The following is a 19,485-nucleotide window of genomic DNA, read 5'->3' as shown; positions in this document are numbered from 1 at the left end:
GCGAAAGAGCTGAGGGAGAGTCTAGGATTGCAGAATGGCATGAGGTGGTTTCTATTTTGATCATTTTGTGACATGCTCGGTCTCAATGATTTAATTCTTCTATACAGAGGTGCGCCCCTTCTGTAATGGAATACACATCAGCCAACTTGTAAAGGCAAAAATGCTGATATTTAGTTATTTGAGCAACATGTGGATTCCCTCATCCCTGCAGGGACCCTTCCTTATAAATCATGCGATGCCACTTCTCACGGCGTCAAATGAACACTGCGACACTTTCATCCATTAAAGTTTTAGTTTGTGAGGACGTTTGTGACAGTATAGCGACGTGAGCCCTAAAGATAGTTGGCAAGAATTAGAGACTCAAGAGATAGAAGCTGCAGTGAAGCTCTGTTACACACATTTATCAAAAACAGGCACAAGGGTAAAAGCTTAAACAAAACAGTATGTACTATAGGCTGAGCTAATATTAGCCTTCACTATACATCCATCCATCAACCTGCATACACACACACACCCTCCGCCAGACTGGCCACTTCCCAATTAGTACTACTTGTGGAATGGCCACACCTGAGATTACTGGCAGGGATATATTTAACTACATCCCTGTCAATTTCCTACATTTCCACACACACACTATTTACAGCAGCAGGGCTTCTGCACACCTTCAAGTATGGGTCAAGTTATGTTTTGTAGCAAAAGTGCTTTCACTGAAGGCTTAGCCCAGGTTCTCTATACAGAATATTTCCTGTGAGGTCTTTTTTCTGTCTAGTCCTCCAGACAGGTCATTGTGGCACAAAGAAAATCATTTTCACAAATGAGTCAGTTGCTTAACTGAGGGTTGAAGCCCACCATCTGGGCCTTCCATAACATCAAAACCATACTTCATTTCTCAATAGACTCACCAACTTCCTAACTGTATTTTTAAAATAAGAAACTATATCCTCCTGTGCCAAACTTAAAATAATGAAAATGGTGGGCATCTGGCCTTGGGAATTCAGATGGTGTCATTATTTTGCACCTGAGAAGATTTTAAAATTGAAGACACGTACATTTTCAATGTAATAAATCATTTTATTCAAATGTTTAAATGTTCCAGATGTCAATACACAATATTGCTAGCATTTTATTTTATTTATTTTTTACAATGATTTATTTTGTTCAAGTTATGCTCTTTATTTTACAACAAAATATTTATTTGTTTTTTGTGTTTTCTGAAAAAAAAAAAAAAAAAATATATATATATATATATATATATATATATATATATATATATATATATATATATATATATATATATATATATATATATATATATACACACACACACACACACACACACACACACACACACACATATATATATATATATTACCAGTAGTAATCTGCATACCCTTGACAGAAGCTTTTGGTACATGCAGTTGGATAATTTTTTATAATCTTATTTTACATGCACAAATATATCCAGTATTATTTTTCTCAAATGTAATATTGTTTTTAACAAGTCCACAAACTTGAACTGATTTATGATTTAATTGAGCATTGCTCAGGAAGGTTTCTCAACACCTCTGATGGCAATACTGAAATCCGCTAACAGATTTTTAACAACAACAAGTAAGACGTCAGCTTACGCAAAAAACAAAAAGCACGAAGTGACTAATTCCAACGGTGCTTCACTATTTACAGCTCTTTTTATCTTCACAAGACTCCCTTCATGTCTGTCAAAAGAGTGATTTTGATTAGTACTCTGCCAGTATTAAAAGCTATCTTCTATCACCCATAACACTGAGCCATGACTTCTGAGGTAAAACCTAAAAGAAATGGAGACAAGCAGGCCAGCTTTTCCACTAATGCTTTCATTTAAGTTGTTCAGGCAATTTTGACATGACTATGAGTAGGACTGTATTAACTCATTTGATTGCCATAATGGGTGCAGGGAGCAGCCCATCCTGCCAAACTCAAGAAAGCTTTACCAATCTTCAAATCAGAAAGCTAAAGAAGAATCTATTACTAGACTTGCAGAACATTTTTGTTGCTTCATGAAACCTGCGATCAATGAATCATGGCAAGTCTCGACAGACAATTGCTTTCCACTTCCTATTTCTGAAAAAAAAAAGAACCAAAAAAAAAAAAAAAAAAAAGGTTTTGAAATCAACCTTGTAAACCATCTTCTTTTTCTACATTCTTTTTTTTTAAGCGGGTACTTCTTCTTGTCCTCATCCCGATGAATTCAGTGGCCGCCGCTCCTTCAGTCCCCAGGAGAGCGGAACTTTCTCCAGCGCTTTTCTGAAAAACACACAGCGAGTTCATTAGCACCTCTATTGATTTCCGAAATCACTCGCACATTTGATCACTTGCTGGTATGGAATCTTCTGAGTATTAAATAACATTAAAAGGCCATGATTCCAATATATCCTGAAGTCTCAGCATTTTCTTGGAACTTATGAGCGTTTGGTAATGTTGGAGGTAAAGCATTACATGTCGACTGTTTAAATCAGGCAATGTTCACATCACAAAACCAGCACTTAACACCTTATCGGACACCCTTACAGAGAGAGGCCAAGGATTGGGTGTTTTACCATAGAGATCTGTTCTTATCCACTTTGCTACGTTTTTACCAGGGTACACAGCAGTACACTTGTGTAAGAGATCTAAGAAATCTCACCTCCTTTATGTTGGATGGAGCAGTTTCTAAACAGCCTTCCATGGGTCCCTTTGGTCTAGGACTTTTAGCTGGACCTGCACCCTGTTTGTCTTGGCTTTTCCTAAACTTCTTCTTAAAGTCAGGGTCGTCCTGGAACTTTGGGGCAGTAGTTGTGACACTCACAGGAGGGACGGTTGCTAGAAATGCTGGAAGAGTGAAACACGCCAGGAACCTTGCTTTAAGCAGAAGGTAAGCCGGGTTGTTCTCCAGCTTTTCTGCTACTAAACTTCTAATAGCATCCACCTGGGTCTCCGACCTGCCATCTTCACGTCCTGCCCCAGAGATGAGAATCGAGGCCTTTTCCTCCAAAGATTTTTTCTGCTCAAGGAGTCGCAATAGCGTTGTCAAGTTGAAGACCGAAGGAGGCAGATAGGGAACCGCCACATTCAGCTTAGGTAGACTGACACCTCCTTTCCCCCTGAGCCATTCTTTCACCAAATCCTCATCTTCCTGGAACATCAGGTTCAGGTCCACACTGACTTTATCAGCCTTGGCGGTGGAAGTACTCGGAGGACCTGGGGGGTGGCAAGATGAGTTGGATGCAGCTGGAGTATGGGAAGGTGGCAAACCTGACGGATGTGGCTGATGAACCACCCTCACAGGTATTTGTGCTGACTGGGCTGTAGATACCTGCTGGACTTGGTTGACAGGGAACCCAGTTCTTACTGGAAGATTGCTGACAGTTCCCTGGTCAGCGGGCCACACCACCCTGACCAATCTGAACCCTTGCAGATTAGACAAAAGAGGTCTCGCTTGAAGAGCGTTTGGCTGAACAAGGCCTGCTACTGCAGACCTATTGATCTGAATTTGTCCAGGACTAGACAGGATTGTGCCAGAAGTCTGCACTGTGGCAGTGCCCACTGCAGAACTGGTCGGTAAAGGGGAACTTGAGGGAGTGGAAACCAGAGAGACAGGATTTAGTACCTGCCCAGCAGCAGTGACTACGTTGGTGATGCTTCCATGGGCAGCAATGTCTATGGCTGGATTAACTGTGGCTCCGGAAGGTTTAGGCAGCGCTGGGCTTGTTGTGGTGCTGGCAATATATCTCTTTGGAGTGTCAGTAGCCGAGCTTTGCAGAGTACCCTGCTGGTTCAGATGCACCACAACTGCGGACTGGGGTGCATTCTGGGCCTGCATTGCTATCGGGGCTTGGGAAGCGACAGGAACTAGACCTTGTGGGGTCAACATCCAGCTGATGGTCATAGGAGAAGGCGTAGCTCCAGGAATCTGGATGGGGTTTGAAGAAACAGTATTTGAGGCAGGAATCTGGATGGGGTTTGAAGAAACAGTATTTGAGGCAGGAATCTGGATGGGGTTTGAAGAAACAGTATTTGAGACAGGAATCTGGATGGGGTTTGAAAAAACAGTATTTGAGGCAGGAATCTGGATGGGGTTTGAAGAAACAGTATTTGAGGCAGGAATCTGGATGGGGTTTGAAGAAACAGTATTTGAGGCAGGAATCTGGATGGGGTTTGTGGAAGGGGTGCTCGAGTCACCCTCTGGAGGTTTGGTCTTGCTTGTTCTCTGTCTCTTTCTTGGTGGTTTTTTTCCATGTTTATCGCCTGCAGTCTTTCCTGTCACCTCTCCTCCACAGGCATTGGGCTTTTCAGCTGTGACCCCAGTGGGAATGACTGGAGAAGGACTGTGTTGCTCAGGAGTGACCTGTGTCAAAGGCTGCTGGATAACAACTGTCTGAGGCACGACCATACTGGGCATGAGAAGGATGCTAGTACGAGGAGAGTCTCTCTGCCTCATCCTGGCTTCCTTGAGACGTTTTTCATACAAGATCTGAGCCACCGTTCTCACACAACTGGCCGTGGGAGATATCAGTGGCCTTCTGTTATTCTTGACTGAAAAACAACAACAACAACAACAACAACAACAACATGACCAGTCAAGAACCATCCCCTGTTTACCGTACCATCCCCTGTACGGTAAACAACTGTTCATCTAAAAATAAATAGGCTTGCTATTGGTTTTCTAAAATCAAACCTTTCTTTCCTTAACTTATAGACCAGAACCTTAATTAAAAATATAACCTGCCACATCCAATGCCTAAATGACTATTTGGGAACTTCATATTAATTAGCTAAGAACTTTTTTTAACACTATTTTTTAATGACTTTGGTTTGAACTCATATCCAAGTAAAGAATGGATGAATTCACAATACCTTTTACACAGTGTGTTACTGGTATTTGAAAAGAATCTAATGAAATCTAATGATTCCACATAGCCGTGAAGCTTGGGGTGGTGACATACCTGAGTTATAATAACTGGGGGTTCCCTGTAAAACAGAAAATAATGACATAAATATCCATTTAAACATATTGTACAGAGTCCTGCTTTGCATTGCATTCAATTAGAAATGAGACACAAATCTTCCTTGGCATACAAGATCTTCTACTGTAGGAGGAAGAAGCATTTTGAGCTGCATCTCTAAACTCCAAATTCTGTAATATTCTAGAAAACATGGCAAAGCATACGCAAGCACTATAAATACCAAGGCAGGTTAAAGCATATTACAAGGCATGGCACGTCATGATCAACTGTAGTAAATGCATAGTATGAGCATGGGAAATGAATGGCAAAGCTGCAAAATGATTGTGTAAATTAACTGTGGTGAAGTTCTAGGGAGCATAAACGTGCGAGCAGGGGCGTTACAATCAGAGCGCAGCATCTGAGACTACTGTTTTATAATAATGTGCTCCCATGCATTCACATACAAATCGAACAATGTGTTCTGTATGCAGGTGACGTATGTATACATACATATAGTACAGTACATGCCCAGAGATACATGCTGTTACTTCTCTTACCCTTCTAGTTCTCTCCTGAATGACCTGGCAGCCTTCTGCCTTTATCTGAAACATGATTCAAGGAGTTAGGTTTGGACCCACCTTCACGCTAACCTGAACCCAGTACTGTGAGAACAGATCCCACCGGACCGGACCAATGAACAATGAGCTAGCGACAGGAGCGAGTATGCAGTCCAAGATGTGCACTACAATCATTACAATTCTGAATTTGAAGTCTTTAGTTGCTTTTGCAGAGTGTCAAGTGCGTGCTGTACGTGTATTGTTTGGTATGAGAACGTGTCCATGCGGCACCATGATCTATTTTTGTGTTAATTGTGTACTACTTAAGCTACTGTAAAAGAAAAAAACCCTGCTAAAATCACTAACTTTCAATTGTATTGTATGTGATGCACTTCTGTAAATATGAAGGACAGTCTACTAAAGGGAATATCTTTTGGGTTACCAATCAAAAATGAGCAGAGAGAAACACTGCCTGTATAGAAAACCAAGTTTAACTCTGCATTTGTGTACCAGATGCTCAATATGCGATTCAAAATGTAGCATTCATTCAAGCCATAAACCAAGGTATTTATACTGCATTACCATTTCAGGATGGGCGCCATCATTTGGTAGAACAGCAACAGTAAACAAGACACATTTTGCTGCTTCCACACTTACCCTTTTCGCTCTCTCCTCGATGACCTTCCGACAGCCTTCTGCGTCAATCTGAAACATCTGAGTCAGGGAGAGAAGCAATGTTAAAGTTTTGTCTTCTAAATCTTCTAGCTAGATTTGGACCCGCATTCACCCAAACCTGAACCCAACACTGTGAGAACAGATCCCACGCAATCTAAAACAAGAACCAATGAGCTAGCGGCAGGCACGACAGTGCAGCTAAAGAGACTATCCAACAACATGCCCAGTAGTTCTCAAGCTTACAAACGTTAAGCATTTTGGTGGCCGTTCTTTTGGGTGTGTGGTACTGTTTTTATTACTGAGTTCAAACATGCATTGATAATATGAAGAAAACAATTATTATAGCGTAATAAAAAAAAATAGCAAAAAAACACTCACTGTAATAAGCAGAGTAAACACTGGCGTGGTGGCAAGACCAATTTTCTCAGCTCTCTCTCTAATGACATCAGCTACGCAAAAAAAAAAAAACAACAGATAAGTAGTAGGCTTTTATTAAAACTGCAACCAATTGCAATATGGTATTTGCTACAGTGGTGTTAGATGCTACTTTGACCGGGACAAGGATGGGACGCCCTCTATTGGAAAAGGAAGATAACGCCAGCAACAAAAGATTTAAACACACCTTCTTTTCCATGCATTGTACTTGCTATATAAAACAGATTTCCCTCATGAGGATGGCTGTATGGCTGGAGGCAACCTAGCCACCCTCATTCATGGAATAACTACAGTACTCCATAAAGGTCCATGGTGTATTCTCTACATATCTTAATGTTAAGGACGATGCACATACCTTCAGTGCGCTTACACCTGCCATTGTTTAAGGGCATTAAAAGGTTCCCCATCCAGGGAGTTACTGCCATCATGAGCTTTTGGTTCAGGTTTTTGCTTTGCAGGTTGGAGACAAAAGTTCTGGTGGTTTTCTGTTTCACCACACCTTTCTTTGTCCCCTGAAAAGCAAAACGCAGAGCCAGGGTTAACAGAGGAAATGTCTGTAAAGATACCAGCAAACATGGCAAGACAGACTAAAATATTTAAAATAGCACTGTTCTTAAACACAATGATGCCTCATTATTCCTTTCAAAAATACACACGTTCCTACATCATGATGCCACCTGGCTGCCAGCTTCATTTGCAGTACTGCCCAAAACTATCTTGAGACACATATCGGTGTGTGATAATATATTGCACTGGTAATAAACAGACGGCAGTAGACAGGATTTACCGTCTTCTCCTGGAGTGTACATTTAGGTCTCAGTAGCTTCCTCACTTCTGTAAAGGAAAACTTCAATATTTTGTTTCCTGTTTGGGAAATCTGTAATAATAAATGCAATCAATAAATTTACATGAATAATATATTAAACATAATAATAATAATAATAATAACATAATAATAATAATAATAATAATAATAATAATAATAATAATAATAATCCTCTCCATATGTTGTTCGACCAATAAAACCGATTGTCCACAATAAATGAATAAATGAATGAATGAATCAATAAATAAATATCATATCCATTCTAGGCACACCTGGATTCGGTCAAAACTGGAGAGGATCAATGAAGACACTGATAAAGACAGCCTCTGTCACATCAATACAAACTTGTCATCTCCTCTGTTGTCTAAATGCTGCATTCGGCACTGAAGCGATTCACAACACATTAGGTTAGTATTTCTCTGTGGCCTGTTTGAAATCAATTGGGAATGGAAAGCAGTTACCATGGCAGCCAGTTCAGCAGCGCTGCTGGTGTTCAGGTTGCGGTTAGCCAGGTATCCCGGGCCCTTGAGCACGGCACTGCCTTCAGAAGAGACAGCGGTGCTACGGGATGGAGCTCTGTTCCTCCTGCCGTGCGCTGTTCCGCTCTGGGGTTGAGCTTCGGGGCTGGGGGGCGCTGCTGTCTTTCTAGCAGGCCGTTTAGACCTGGTGCCCTCAGGAATCTTAGGGCCAACAGGGATCCACAGGTCAATACTGGGCATGCAGTACTCCTCCTTCTCCTCCTCCTCTTCCTCCTCTGTCTCATCATCGCCCTCACTGCCCGACAACTCCTCAACGCTGTCTGACAGCTCCATCTCCTCGGAGTCAGAGCTCGATAGCTTGCCCTTCCCCACCAGAGACGCTTTCCTCTTCATCTTACTGGTCTTACTTTTCATTGTCCCCAATCTCGACGCTCTGACTTCCTTTACTTTCCATCTTCTCCTCTAAAACAGAAGAAACACAAATGCAAATTAACCAATAGTTTAACACTTTGTTTTTAAACACACTTTCCCTTGACAAAGATATGTTAAACATTCTGAACCGTTGGCTCTTGAGCAATAACTTAGTAGTCTGTATAAAACTTTTCATTTTCAATCTGTCACCTAGAGCTTTAAGTATTACTACCTTTTTGCAGTAGACAATATTTTTTTATTGGCCATTAATAGTGAAACAGTTAAAACTACATTGGATTTGTGGTCTACTGTACTGGTGTTCTTCAATACTATGAAAAGAGGGAGCCCTCACTTTTGGTTTTGTCAGGGTGTTCCATTTATGTAGACACTGTGAGTCTGTCCTGTTTCCAATCTCTGAGGCTATTTTTGCCCAGCGGCCTGCAAATTAAAGCAAAACATCCAGAAACAATGGGTAAATGTTAATGAAACCCAGGCAGTGATATTACAGATTATTTTCAAACACCAGTTTCTGAAATTATGGTAATTACAAAACTGTTATCGGCTGTCAAAGAGCAGCCTGCTGGATGCACTCTTAATAAAAATGTGTAACCTTTTACTAACTGGATTGCCAAAGGTCATGCCCTGAATAATAAACATTCTGACTGGCTGCTGACTGCCACTACGCGAAGAAACGTTCTGAATTCAATCAGCAACACTGTGACAGGGCCCAAGCTCTGCCTGTAAACGGTGTGGTGTTTTTTATGGTGTTTTGGTGGCGGTTGGCAGGGATGGGGTTAATTCCTGTCCCTGCCAAAAACATGTACGAATGTGGCTGCTCCTTAAATGAATGCTTGAGTGCTAACCGGGAGCAGCCACAACACATAAAAGGAGAGCCCAGGGCTCCATTTGGGAGGAGGAGTTTGGTTTGCACATTTTCGTTTTTGTACGTAGTGAAGGCGGATGCCCAGGCCTACGTTGTTGTGTTTTGTTCAACCCTTTATTTTGGCCCTTGTGCCCTTTTTGTTTGTATCAGGTGTTATTTTGTTTATTAAATGTGCGATTTGGCTCTCAAACTGCAGCTTCCTGGCTCCTGAGCCTCTGTCTCGCTGCTATCCTGTCACAGAGCTAGAAGAGAATGCCATTAACTCCACCACAGTAACGTACAACACGCATGCAGTATAATGGTTTGGAAGCAGCGGGTTCACCAGCAGGGTCATCACTCCCCCATAAAAACAGTGCAAATTGCTTTTCCACATTTCTTACCAACTCCATGCTTATTAACCAGGTCAATGAACAAAGTCTCCTCTTCTGAGCTCCATTTCCCTTTCTTAACATCTTCACTCAGGCAGTTCATATACCTGGGAAAGAAAGAAATATATACGGCCATTTAGCAGACGCTTTTAACCAAAGCGACTTGGAAAGACTTGGGGGTGAACTATGCATCACAACTGCTGCTGCAGTCACTTACAATAGGACCTCAGTTTCACATCTCATCCAAAGGACGGAACACAAAGAGGTTAAGTGGCTTGCTCAGTGTCACACACAGCGAGTCAGTGGCTGAGCTGGGACTGAACCTGGAACCTTCTGGTAACATGCCACTTTCTTTAGCCGCTGGGCCACCCAGCCTCTTTAGAAAGGGTGCATTAGCGCTTCCCTGTTTTTTGTGCTGATAGTCATGCTACTCCCTGCTGGCTGAAATTATGTTATTGAACGTGTTTACCTGTCTCTGCACTGTGCATCGGTTCTTCCTGGGACCTCATTTCGAATTTTCCACCACTCCCGAGGGCCAAACTTAGCAACTGCTTTTATTAACAACTTAGAGAACAGAAAAGACAAGTGAAGCGCAAACAAACAAGTGCTTTTGTACTAGTTTGGAAATGGGTTTTTCCAAAGAGGTGTACAGCAAATAAGTTAGAATACAATTCATCAAAGACATTTTAAAATGTGAAATCTTTTGTTGTTTAGAGTAATTTGACCACTGCACCTGGATATAATGGATATTTCTTCATGGAAATGTATATATATTTATATATGCCCCCCAGGAACTCCCGGCCATGATTGGTGATGGCATAATCTGGACTCGAACCAACGATCTCCAGGCTATGGGGAGCATCCTGCACTCCACGCGGAGTGCCTTTACCGGATGCGCCACTCGGAAGCCCGTTTTGAACATATCCTTTGCTTACAACTGCTATTATTCAAAACAATTTGTCTCTCTAGCACACGCCTTTCGATGATGTGCTTCCATACAGCACAGTTTGGCCCTGTTGGGTATGCGATACGAAACTGTACTGTGTGAGGTGTAGCTGAGGTATAGCGGAGCGTCAGAAAACACCCTCCAGCTACACCTCGCCCAGACCATCCAGCTCAGCTATACCCGGGGAAAGGCATTTGAAACAAGGCAATAGAGGTGCCCCAGCCTCAAGACCACTGCCACACTGTAAAGGTAAAAAAAACTGCACAGGAATTGAACTGACCGCATCTTCCTCACTTGACCACGACCCCCTCTTCAGAGCCGGATCGCAACTATGCGTATAGCGATGGATGAGCTGCGCCGCTTCTCTTCCCTCCATGAAATAGGAAACTAAAACACAGCGGTTAGCCATTAGAAATCAGTGCAGGTCGCTTTAACCATGCTGAATCAAATCCTCGGCACTTGACCGGAGAGAACTCCTGTTTCCAAGGGCACCCGGAAAGGACAGCCTTACTTTTGGTGTACGGGATGTGAGAGCCGATTCTCATTTTTTCCACCAGCTCCATCAGCACCTTATCCTCTTCCTTGGTAAAGCACCTCTTTCTCAGCTCTGTGTTAATGAACAACTGGTACATCTGCAGGCACATGAAGGGTCTCCGGTTTGTCTGCAAAGGCAACAGATTGTCTGACAAGCTCAGTGGTGTAGTGGAAGGTAAACCGAGTTTATCCACTTCCGATTGAAGGAACAAAGCGTTTACTCACTCCTTCTCTCCTGTGATAAGCAAATCCTGGTTAAAGCCAGGCATATTGTAATGTATTATATAAAGCCACTTGGGCTCATTTAATGCCTTGAATAAAGGCAAATAAATAAATAAATAAATAAATAAATAAATGATTTGCAGAATGTCTTCTGATTAACCTTTAACCCACAGTCTGTTACTGTTTTTTCTCATTGCTAAAATTAGCGCTACCTGAAAATCGCTAAAAGAATAAACAGTGGCAGCGGGCATAGAGATTTTTACAGTATTTTGGTATCAGTTGCATTACATTGCCCAATATTAACACTGTACAACGGGCAATTCAGGGCTGACCACATTCAAAACAGCCTTTCGGTCTAACGCTTGTAGTAAATTCTCCTGATCCTAACACTTGCAGAAGCAGTAACGATGAAAGAATGCCTAATGCAATGGACAGTACCCCCAGCTCCTCCGCAATCTTATCCCAGTTGGTGTGGTTGTGATTGGCTGCGATCTCCTTCAGCCGCTCAAGCTCCTCATCACTCCACTTCTTCTTGTTGATGTCCATGTGCAGGTGGTTCTGCCAGTACTTCCTCAGCTCCTCTGGTTTGCACAAGCCTTCAAACTACAGGGGGAGAGCAGGGCAAAGAGGCAACGAGGCACTCCGTGAATCCCAGTGCACTGCTATCCCCTTCTCAAGTGGGAGCGGGAGCTGCAGGACTGTGGGTCAGCTTCTCACCCTTACAGCATGACTTCTATTATTGACATTACACTATGTAACACAATTGTTGTTCCTGGGTAGTAAGTGTTATTTCCTAATTGCTTATGCCTCAAAAGTATAGAAAATGGCTATTATTCCCAACAAACTTTGCTTTTGTGACCAGGACATTGATATTTCAAAATATCACTATTTCCAATGGGAAGATGGGCAAATGTGTGTCTTTTCGTTCACATAAAGTCAGAAAAAACAACATATGAATCCAAATTAACATGTATTTATACTAAAGTAATAAAAAAATGACTACAAAAGATTTAGAAGTGAGTAGTTTTTCGAGATTTACACATTTTATACTGTAAATACAGTATTTGTGGGGACAGTTTGTGGGGAATAATAGCCATTTTCTATACTTTTGAGGCATAAGCAATTAGGAAATAACACTTACTACCCAGGAACAAAAATTTTTTTTTTTTGTTACACAGTGTTATCCATGATTATCAATACAGTATAATTGAGACTGGAATGACTCATAACTGAAACTTTACCGAGGTTACATTTACTTTGAGTCCAAAGAACATACCCGTCTTAAACTTACATTGTAAGACAGTCACTAACATCAAACAGCAGATTTAAGATAAGTTACCTTTTTCTGCTGGGAGGTGACAGTGTACGACTCCTTCAGGTCGTGGACAGGAGATCTGGAGGTGGTCGAATCTTAACTCCGGGTTGTCTATATAACTACCCTTCTATTCCCTTTCATCTGTTCTTATGAAATTGGCCATAAACCAATTTCCATCAATACAAGTTATTATGTTGATCACCCAGCCATGACCTTATGTTACCATAAGTTAAATATAGATCAGTACATATATATTCTCTATAAAATCGAAACCATTGAACTTATCTTTCATACACTTATTTCACACTTATGAACACCTTCTATACATAATACATAATTCAACATCACACAAGTAAATTACATCACACTACCTAAATTTGCAAGTACAACTATGAGAACAGCACCAACAAAGAGCTGAACTCATTAGCCAAAGTGCACATCTACTTAAATACTTAAGTGTTACCTCTTACACATGGCTCTCTTCCACGTGGTTTGCTATTTTTAACTGCCCACGGCATACAATCAGGTGGTAGGTGTGTGTGTGTGTGCGTGTAGCATGGATGTCTGTTTTAATAATATTGTTGCAGTAGCAACTTGGTTTTGTAACTTTCAAGCAACTAGTGGCTTAGTGCAACAGTAGACTTAGACAAGGGAAAGAACAGTTTTAGACCCTGTATAATGTATTTACATGATGCAGCTGATCCTGTACTTACATCAATATTTGCAATCTTTTCCCAGTCATGCTCTTGTTCGCGGCCCCCAATCAACTCTTCATCAGGCATCCGGCTATTAAAAAAAATAAATAAAAAAAGATGGACTATCAACATGCAGTACACACAGTCATCTATTTTGTACATTTACTTCCACCTTGGCAGTAAATGCATGTCACCTGTCCCGAACTCTGTGAAGATGTTACAGTGTGCAGTGAAGAAACAAACACTGACGGCGTACCTGATGTCTTCAATTTCCTTCTCTGCTTCATCGATCTGCTTTTCAAGGATCTGTTTCTCCATTCCACTGGCCTTTTCCATTTTCTGGGTCAAGTATTCAACTCTTAAAGACAAAAAGCAATACGTTACACCGATCTCTCGTCCCATTAGGGCTTGTACGTGTCAGAAGCTGAACCAGCCAATTATGAAATTCCTATGCTGTTCAGAATGTTTACACCCTGTTAGGTAAGAAACTCAAGGAGTGCTGCCAGAACGTTATACAAGAAGACACTAGCTAGGGTATACATCCTTGTTAGACCAGAACTCAGTACAAACAAATATGTATGTCATTTTACAACGCACTGTATAAATACTCCAGTAAGCTTACCTTGATAATTTTGGCTGGAGCAAACGTCTCAAGCTGTCGCTTACCACCGATGAACGGAGCAAGGCCTTTTCCCAGGCTTTCCCTGCCAAGGAGCACATTCAATGAGCAAAAGCCTTCTGTCATTAACCCTGTAATGCCCATGGCTTTACACAGCAGTCCAGTTCTGGGGGATATCATGTACGGTCCAACCTTATACAACACACATCAAATCCTATGGAAACTTACATTTTCTCACCCCAAGATCTTCAAAGGACTTAATTCCTTGAGCCATCTTCTCCTTTGTATCTGGATTAGGAGGTGGACCCTGGGATACAAAGAAAAGGGCAGAATGCATGGAATTTAACCACCTTATTATTTTACCGTTGGTACTTTTTTAATTTAGTGCTCACAGCACTAGATGCAGTATTATGGCAGTAATAACAGCAAAACAAACTGAAGGACAGTATGGATTTGGAAATCTAGAAACAGAATTGTTCAGCTGAATCTTCACCATAGCAACTAAAATGAACAAGGTTTACTTACAAGGCCAGTTGTCTTATCCTTAAAATATGGTTTCAAGAAGTGCCCTAAAAACAGGTTGGATGGTGGTAGCTTGGTTCCATCCGTCCTGTCAGCCTGTGAAGCAGACACCTGGGAGAGGATTTCATTCTGCCGGGATGAAGAGGGAGACATTTACAACATGTCAAGTCTTTAGAGCGTACGAAGCACCAACTGGTGTCCCTTTGTGAGTACAGAGCAGCGATTTTAAGACCACAAAACATGTTTTTCTCTGTGTTTAAAAATTAGTGAAAGTGTTTTGTCCTGAAGACTACTGATATCCAACTAGGGGAATAGGAAATACCTGTAAAACGTTGGCATTGTTTTTAATCTGCTAAATCCTTTGTCTGTCAACCTTTGCACCAGTTGGCTTATGTCAGGTTCCAATTCTAAAGCGCACCTCCGGAGAAGGTGAACTCAGTTTGAGTTGCCCTGCGTATCTCTCTCACCTGTTGCTCTCTGTTCTCAGCCAGCAGCATCTCGAGCTCCTGCAGCTTCTCCTCGATCACCTCCTGGTACACCAGGTTGATCTGCAGACAGGTCTCAGTGTCTTCAGGAAGCCCAAGGTCTTCTTCCTCTCCGTCTGCACCCCCCTGGGCACAGACACATACAGGGGATTGGTTAAACCAGCAGTGTGTGACACTGCTGCCATTCCTGCTTCACAACTGAGCTGAGTCTCCCCACCCCAGGTGGATATTTAGACTCACACAGTATAAACTGGATCAAACTATTACACATTGGGGGTTTCACCTCCATCCCTAGACTTGCATGGAAAAAGTCAAAATCTATCAGTCTTGTAGAAGGATAAAAGCACCTGGTAAGAGTGAAAGACTTCTGAAAAAAAAAAAAAAAAAACCCTTATAAAAGCTTACCACAGTAAAAGAATAGTAAAATGTAATAAAGCATAGTTAAAGCACGGTAAAACATAGGTAAGCATTGTAAAGAACAACAAAGTATGATAAAGCATATTAATAAACACGGCAAACCGGGATACACAAAATTCATCATTCACCGTACTGTAAATTCATACTATAAAAACTGCAAAAAATACAGTTTAAAAATCTGTGGTTAACTTTTATAAAGGAAAGCAAGACTTTAAAGCCCATTTTGATAATTGTTGCAGTAGCTTTAAAGATTTGAGAGGACCTCACTTTAAACCCCTCTACTCAGAATTTCAAGAAAGAGAAAAGTAAAGCGCTCTGACCACTCACCGTGTCCACCACAAGACGGCCATCAGCCTCTTCATCTAGAACACAGAAGAAACCCTTGTTCTTGTCTTGGTTTTATAAAAGCTTCATATGGTGGACTACACTGTTAGGCATTGACTTGTTTAATAAAATGCCCTCTCTGCTGCATTAAACCACAGTAACATTAAATTGGTCATGCAGAATTAAACAAACAGCACCCTACATTTTTTCTGTTATACAGACCCAACAGTCATTTTCAAAAAGGGTAAAAGAAGAACAAGGTTTTTAAACTGAAAATGGGTCACTCATTAACTTTGTGTGTATTTTAAATGACGTCAACTGGGTTAATAAATATTTAAATGTGTCCCAATTGAATATTCCACTGTCAGTGGTCTAAATCTCTACTTAAACAACTCTTTAAACTGGCTTGTAGTTCTTTATTGTTTCTTTTTATGTAGAATGTCCAATTATTATTTCCCCTTTCCCCACAGCAGAACTGAAGGTTCTGAAGGTGTCCTCCGATCCCACGACAACCAGGAACTCGACAGCGGATGTCCGCGAGCTACCGACCTCTGGAGGACAAAGGCCAGCCCTGCAGGCGTCAGCACTAAGCTCACTGGGTGCCTGGCTGGTAGGGTCCGCTGTAGTGGCATGAGGAGCCCCTGAGGGTTTTGCCTCCCCAGCCCGAGGGAGTGCCAGAGCCAATGTGATTGGCTCACATCCCTCTGGAATCCCCAACGCAGACTGGTGACTCGGCACAGCTAGGACGTGAACCTGCGCTCCCCTGATAGTATGACACCCTGCTGCCGTGCTTTTACCAGGTGAGCCACTTGGGGACCCCAGCCTGTGGTTCTTTTTTTAAAATACTGAAACTGTGTTAAAATCTGCATCTGTAGTGGTCTATATCTGTAAAATACCTTCCTCCGAATCCTCTTCCTGTGATCCAAGAGGGGACACATCCATACAGGCAGCTGCAGGACCCAGACTGCGCTCCAGCTCCTCGATTTCTCTCTGGATCTTCTCCCTCTCTGCAGACAGCTCCGCAGCGGACTTACAAAGAAAACGGTCACCGCATTTTTTTAAATATATTAGCCATTTCAACACCCTCAAGGGATACAGTTATATTTTGCTAGGTATTGTTCCCAAGACTTCGTTTTTACTTTGCCCATAAATCCTGCAACAATACTATATGGAACATACTATTGAGCAAAATGTATCTGATGCTCGATTTGCCCTCTGCAGCCGAGAAGGACAATAAGAAGGCCATTGAGGACCCTTACCATACCAGTCGGAGGCTGTCCACCACAATTTGTACTTTCATCTGGCAATAAAAACACAAAAATGACACACAGATTATGAAGTGAATTAGCAATTTCTACAGCACAGGCATGCCTGCTAGAGCACACTTAACTCATCCCAATAAAGAAACTGTGAAGCTGGACTAAAGTGCCTAGGGAACTCTGAAGAAAGGCTTCCAGCAATGGGTAGGACCACCCTTGTGATTCTCGGCTACAAAGGCAAGCATGATCGACTGCAAGGTGCACGGATTGTTTATTACACATATTTTATCATTTCAGCCTTGCACAGCAATGTTGTGTCCATTGTACGGCAGGACACTGAGATGCCTCAGTCTGTTATTTTGTATGCTGAATCATGTTACCCTATGTCACTGTTAAACTGTAAAACTATCGTCCCCAGGCTTAAGAAGTTTTTTTTTGTTGTTTTTTTTTTAAACAGGACACCGGTGGTATTGCATGGGTTTATGAAAAAGCCTCGAACATGTCACCACATTCTGAGAGGGTGATCCCGAACCATCTGCTGATTTTATTCAAACTATCTAATTCTAGGCTTCTCCGACAGTCAAGTCTCTGCTTATGACTTTTTGAGCTACACAAGGGAGAGAACGGGTTAAAACAGTACCTTGCTCCAAATCTGAATCATCATTTTCTGATTCAGAAAAGGAAACGTCAACAGAAGCAGCAGCAGCCTGACCCAGATTTCTCTCCAGCTCCTCGATCTCCCACTGGATCTTCTCCCTTTCCGCATTCAGATCTCCACTTGCCATTGCCCGCAGCTACTGCAGACGAGGCAAAATAGTAACAGGCATGGAAATCAGACTCCCACTGCATAGCAGTTTGATCCATTCGGTTTTACTTTAAGACGCACCTGAGCTTGTTAACTAAACACTGTGGCTAATCAAGCTTGCTGTAGTGAAAACTGGAATGGGCGAAACTGCTAAGCGACAGGAGTCTTATTTCCATCATCTGACCAACAGGTTGGAAAAATTAGCTATTAACAATTAAACAGGATATTAATTATTAAAAACAATCAACTATTAAACAAACAAACCCATAAGCTGTTTGTGGTGCTAACACCTAGTAGATGACTATGCTGTTAACATACCGAGCACAAATGTGAAACTGGACGATTTAACAATGATACTCCTGCAGTTTACCCGGGACATTTGAACCAGATACCAGAACCAGCATAACGTGATAAAGAAGAAAAACAGACTGACACCAAGTTGAACAATATCAGATCCGTAACACTTCAAAATGCAATCAACCACTTTTTATATTACTATACAGCTGCACACTGACTGGTAATAGAATAACATTTTCAAGACTTTATTATAATTATTATTATTTCAAATTCAGCACCATCGCGTTTTCTTGCTGCATGCCTCGATCATGCAGTTACATACTTACATGTTATTTTCATAGCACTTGGTAAGTCTGTTTTAAATATCCCAATTTACTTATCCCATGCTAAACATGAACGACTTCGAAACGTTTTTCGTTGTTGCAAAGGAGCGCAGTTCTGGGATTTGCATATTACCCGTGGTGCATTGCTGTGATAAGATTTCTTAAAAGCCGGCGACACTATTTTTAATAAGAATAGACAGACGGCTTTCGGTTCAACATTAAACTTTTTTGGTTATTATTTTAATTTTGTACGTGTACCACATTTAGAAAGGCAAAGTTATATTCTAGAAATGATTCCGTTTTAGCACCCACAATGCTGTAGTGATGGGACTTCCGTCTTTGTGATTACAATTGGGCCGGCTGACTATTTGTTTAAGGTGGAATGGCTGTGATTATTAAGTGCGAGAAAATATCCGAAACAATTTCATTTAGTTTTTAAAAACGAGTGGTGTACATTACAGACCCTATACACATGCCACGTTATTCAAAACGTGGAGGTCACTGCAACTGTTGCTCTTGTGCATGCTGTTTCATTCACTGTGAAATCGTGGTTTGAGGGTCTAATATATCCTATCAGTGAACAACGTGTCTATAGTCTGTAATACAGATAAGAGCAGATATGAAAGTACAATAAAATAAAGTAAGGGTGCAGCTAGTCTGCCAGAGATGGAGGAGCAGAGAGGGTGAGAGGGGGTGTAGGGAGAAATGATAGTCTGGAGATAGGAGGGAGCAGAATGGTCAAGACAGTGATAGATGAGTACAAGAGTTTTGAATTGGACGTGAGCAGTGATAGGGAGCCAGTGCAGACAGCGGTGTACCGTGGGAGAAACGGGGAAGGGAGAAGACAAAGCTAGCAGCAGAGTTTTGGATGAGTTGGAGTGGACGGGTAGCAGAGGCAGGGAGGCTGGCCAGGAGGGAGTTGCAGTAGTCAAGGTGGGACAGTACCAGGGTCTGAATTAGGAGCTGCGTGGCGTAGTCAGTGAGGAAGGGGCAAAGTCTGTGTATGTTGCTGAGGAAGAAGCGACAGGAGAGTGCCAGACTAGAGATGTGCTGAGAGTAGGAGAGGGAGGGGTCAAGGGTAACACTGGCCAAAATGAGGCGGGAGAGAGGGTGGTGATTCCACCTAA

The 19,485-nt window shown here is 41.9% G+C and overlaps 1 protein-coding gene across 3 annotated transcripts; it reads right to left on the bottom strand.

The window, feature by feature from the left end:
* Positions 1–1,332: 1,332 nt before the first annotated feature.
* snapc4 (small nuclear RNA activating complex, polypeptide 4) lies at positions 1,333–19,407 on the bottom strand. Of its 3 annotated transcripts, XM_041242935.1 has the most exons (27): positions 18,362–19,407; positions 17,574–17,730; positions 16,934–16,974; positions 16,571–16,703; positions 15,678–15,712; positions 14,916–15,059; positions 14,452–14,577; positions 14,155–14,233; positions 13,930–14,011; positions 13,564–13,665; positions 13,326–13,398; positions 11,736–11,900; positions 11,053–11,203; positions 10,822–10,928; positions 10,065–10,159; positions 9,608–9,702; positions 8,697–8,782; positions 7,916–8,395; positions 7,416–7,505; positions 6,984–7,140; positions 6,572–6,642; positions 6,176–6,232; positions 5,519–5,563; positions 4,962–4,986; positions 4,163–4,551; positions 2,663–4,123; positions 1,333–2,283 (listed from the first exon to the last, which is right to left on the bottom strand). In XM_041242935.1, exons 2-27 carry the CDS (start codon positions 17,716–17,718, stop codon positions 2,149–2,151), a joined length of 4,569 nt encoding a protein of 1,522 aa, XP_041098869.1. In that variant the 5' UTR covers positions 17,719–17,730; positions 18,362–19,407; the 3' UTR covers positions 1,333–2,148. The 3 variants fall into 3 exon arrangements, with proteins under 3 accessions (XP_041098869.1, XP_041098867.1, XP_041098868.1); XM_041242933.1 differs by having other exon boundaries at positions 1,335–2,283; positions 2,663–4,551; XM_041242934.1 differs by having other exon boundaries at positions 1,335–2,283; positions 2,663–4,551; positions 17,574–17,727.
* Positions 19,408–19,485: the final 78 nt, after the last annotated feature.

This window comes from Polyodon spathula, unplaced genomic scaffold (assembly GCF_017654505.1).
Source record: "Polyodon spathula isolate WHYD16114869_AA unplaced genomic scaffold, ASM1765450v1 scaffolds_1438, whole genome shotgun sequence".
Classification (NCBI taxonomy): Eukaryota; Metazoa; Chordata; class Actinopteri; order Acipenseriformes; family Polyodontidae; genus Polyodon; species Polyodon spathula.
This window is presented reverse-complemented; position numbering and strand designations above follow the sequence as displayed.

Bases quoted from the DNA above. Each gene is read 5' to 3' on its own strand.
- snapc4 (XM_041242933.1), bottom strand. From the start codon at position 17,718: ATGGCAAGTGGAGATCTGAATGCGGAAAGGGAGAAGATCCAGTGGGAG. The intron at 16,704-16,933 runs GTAAGGGTCCTC...TTTCTTTGTAAG, and splicing joins GACAGCCTCCGACTGGTATG to TCCGCTGCGGAGCTGTCTGC. The intron at 15,713-16,570 runs GTATTTTACAGA...TCTGTGTTCTAG, and splicing joins GGAAGAGGATTCGGAGGAAG to ATGAAGAGGCTGATGGCCGT.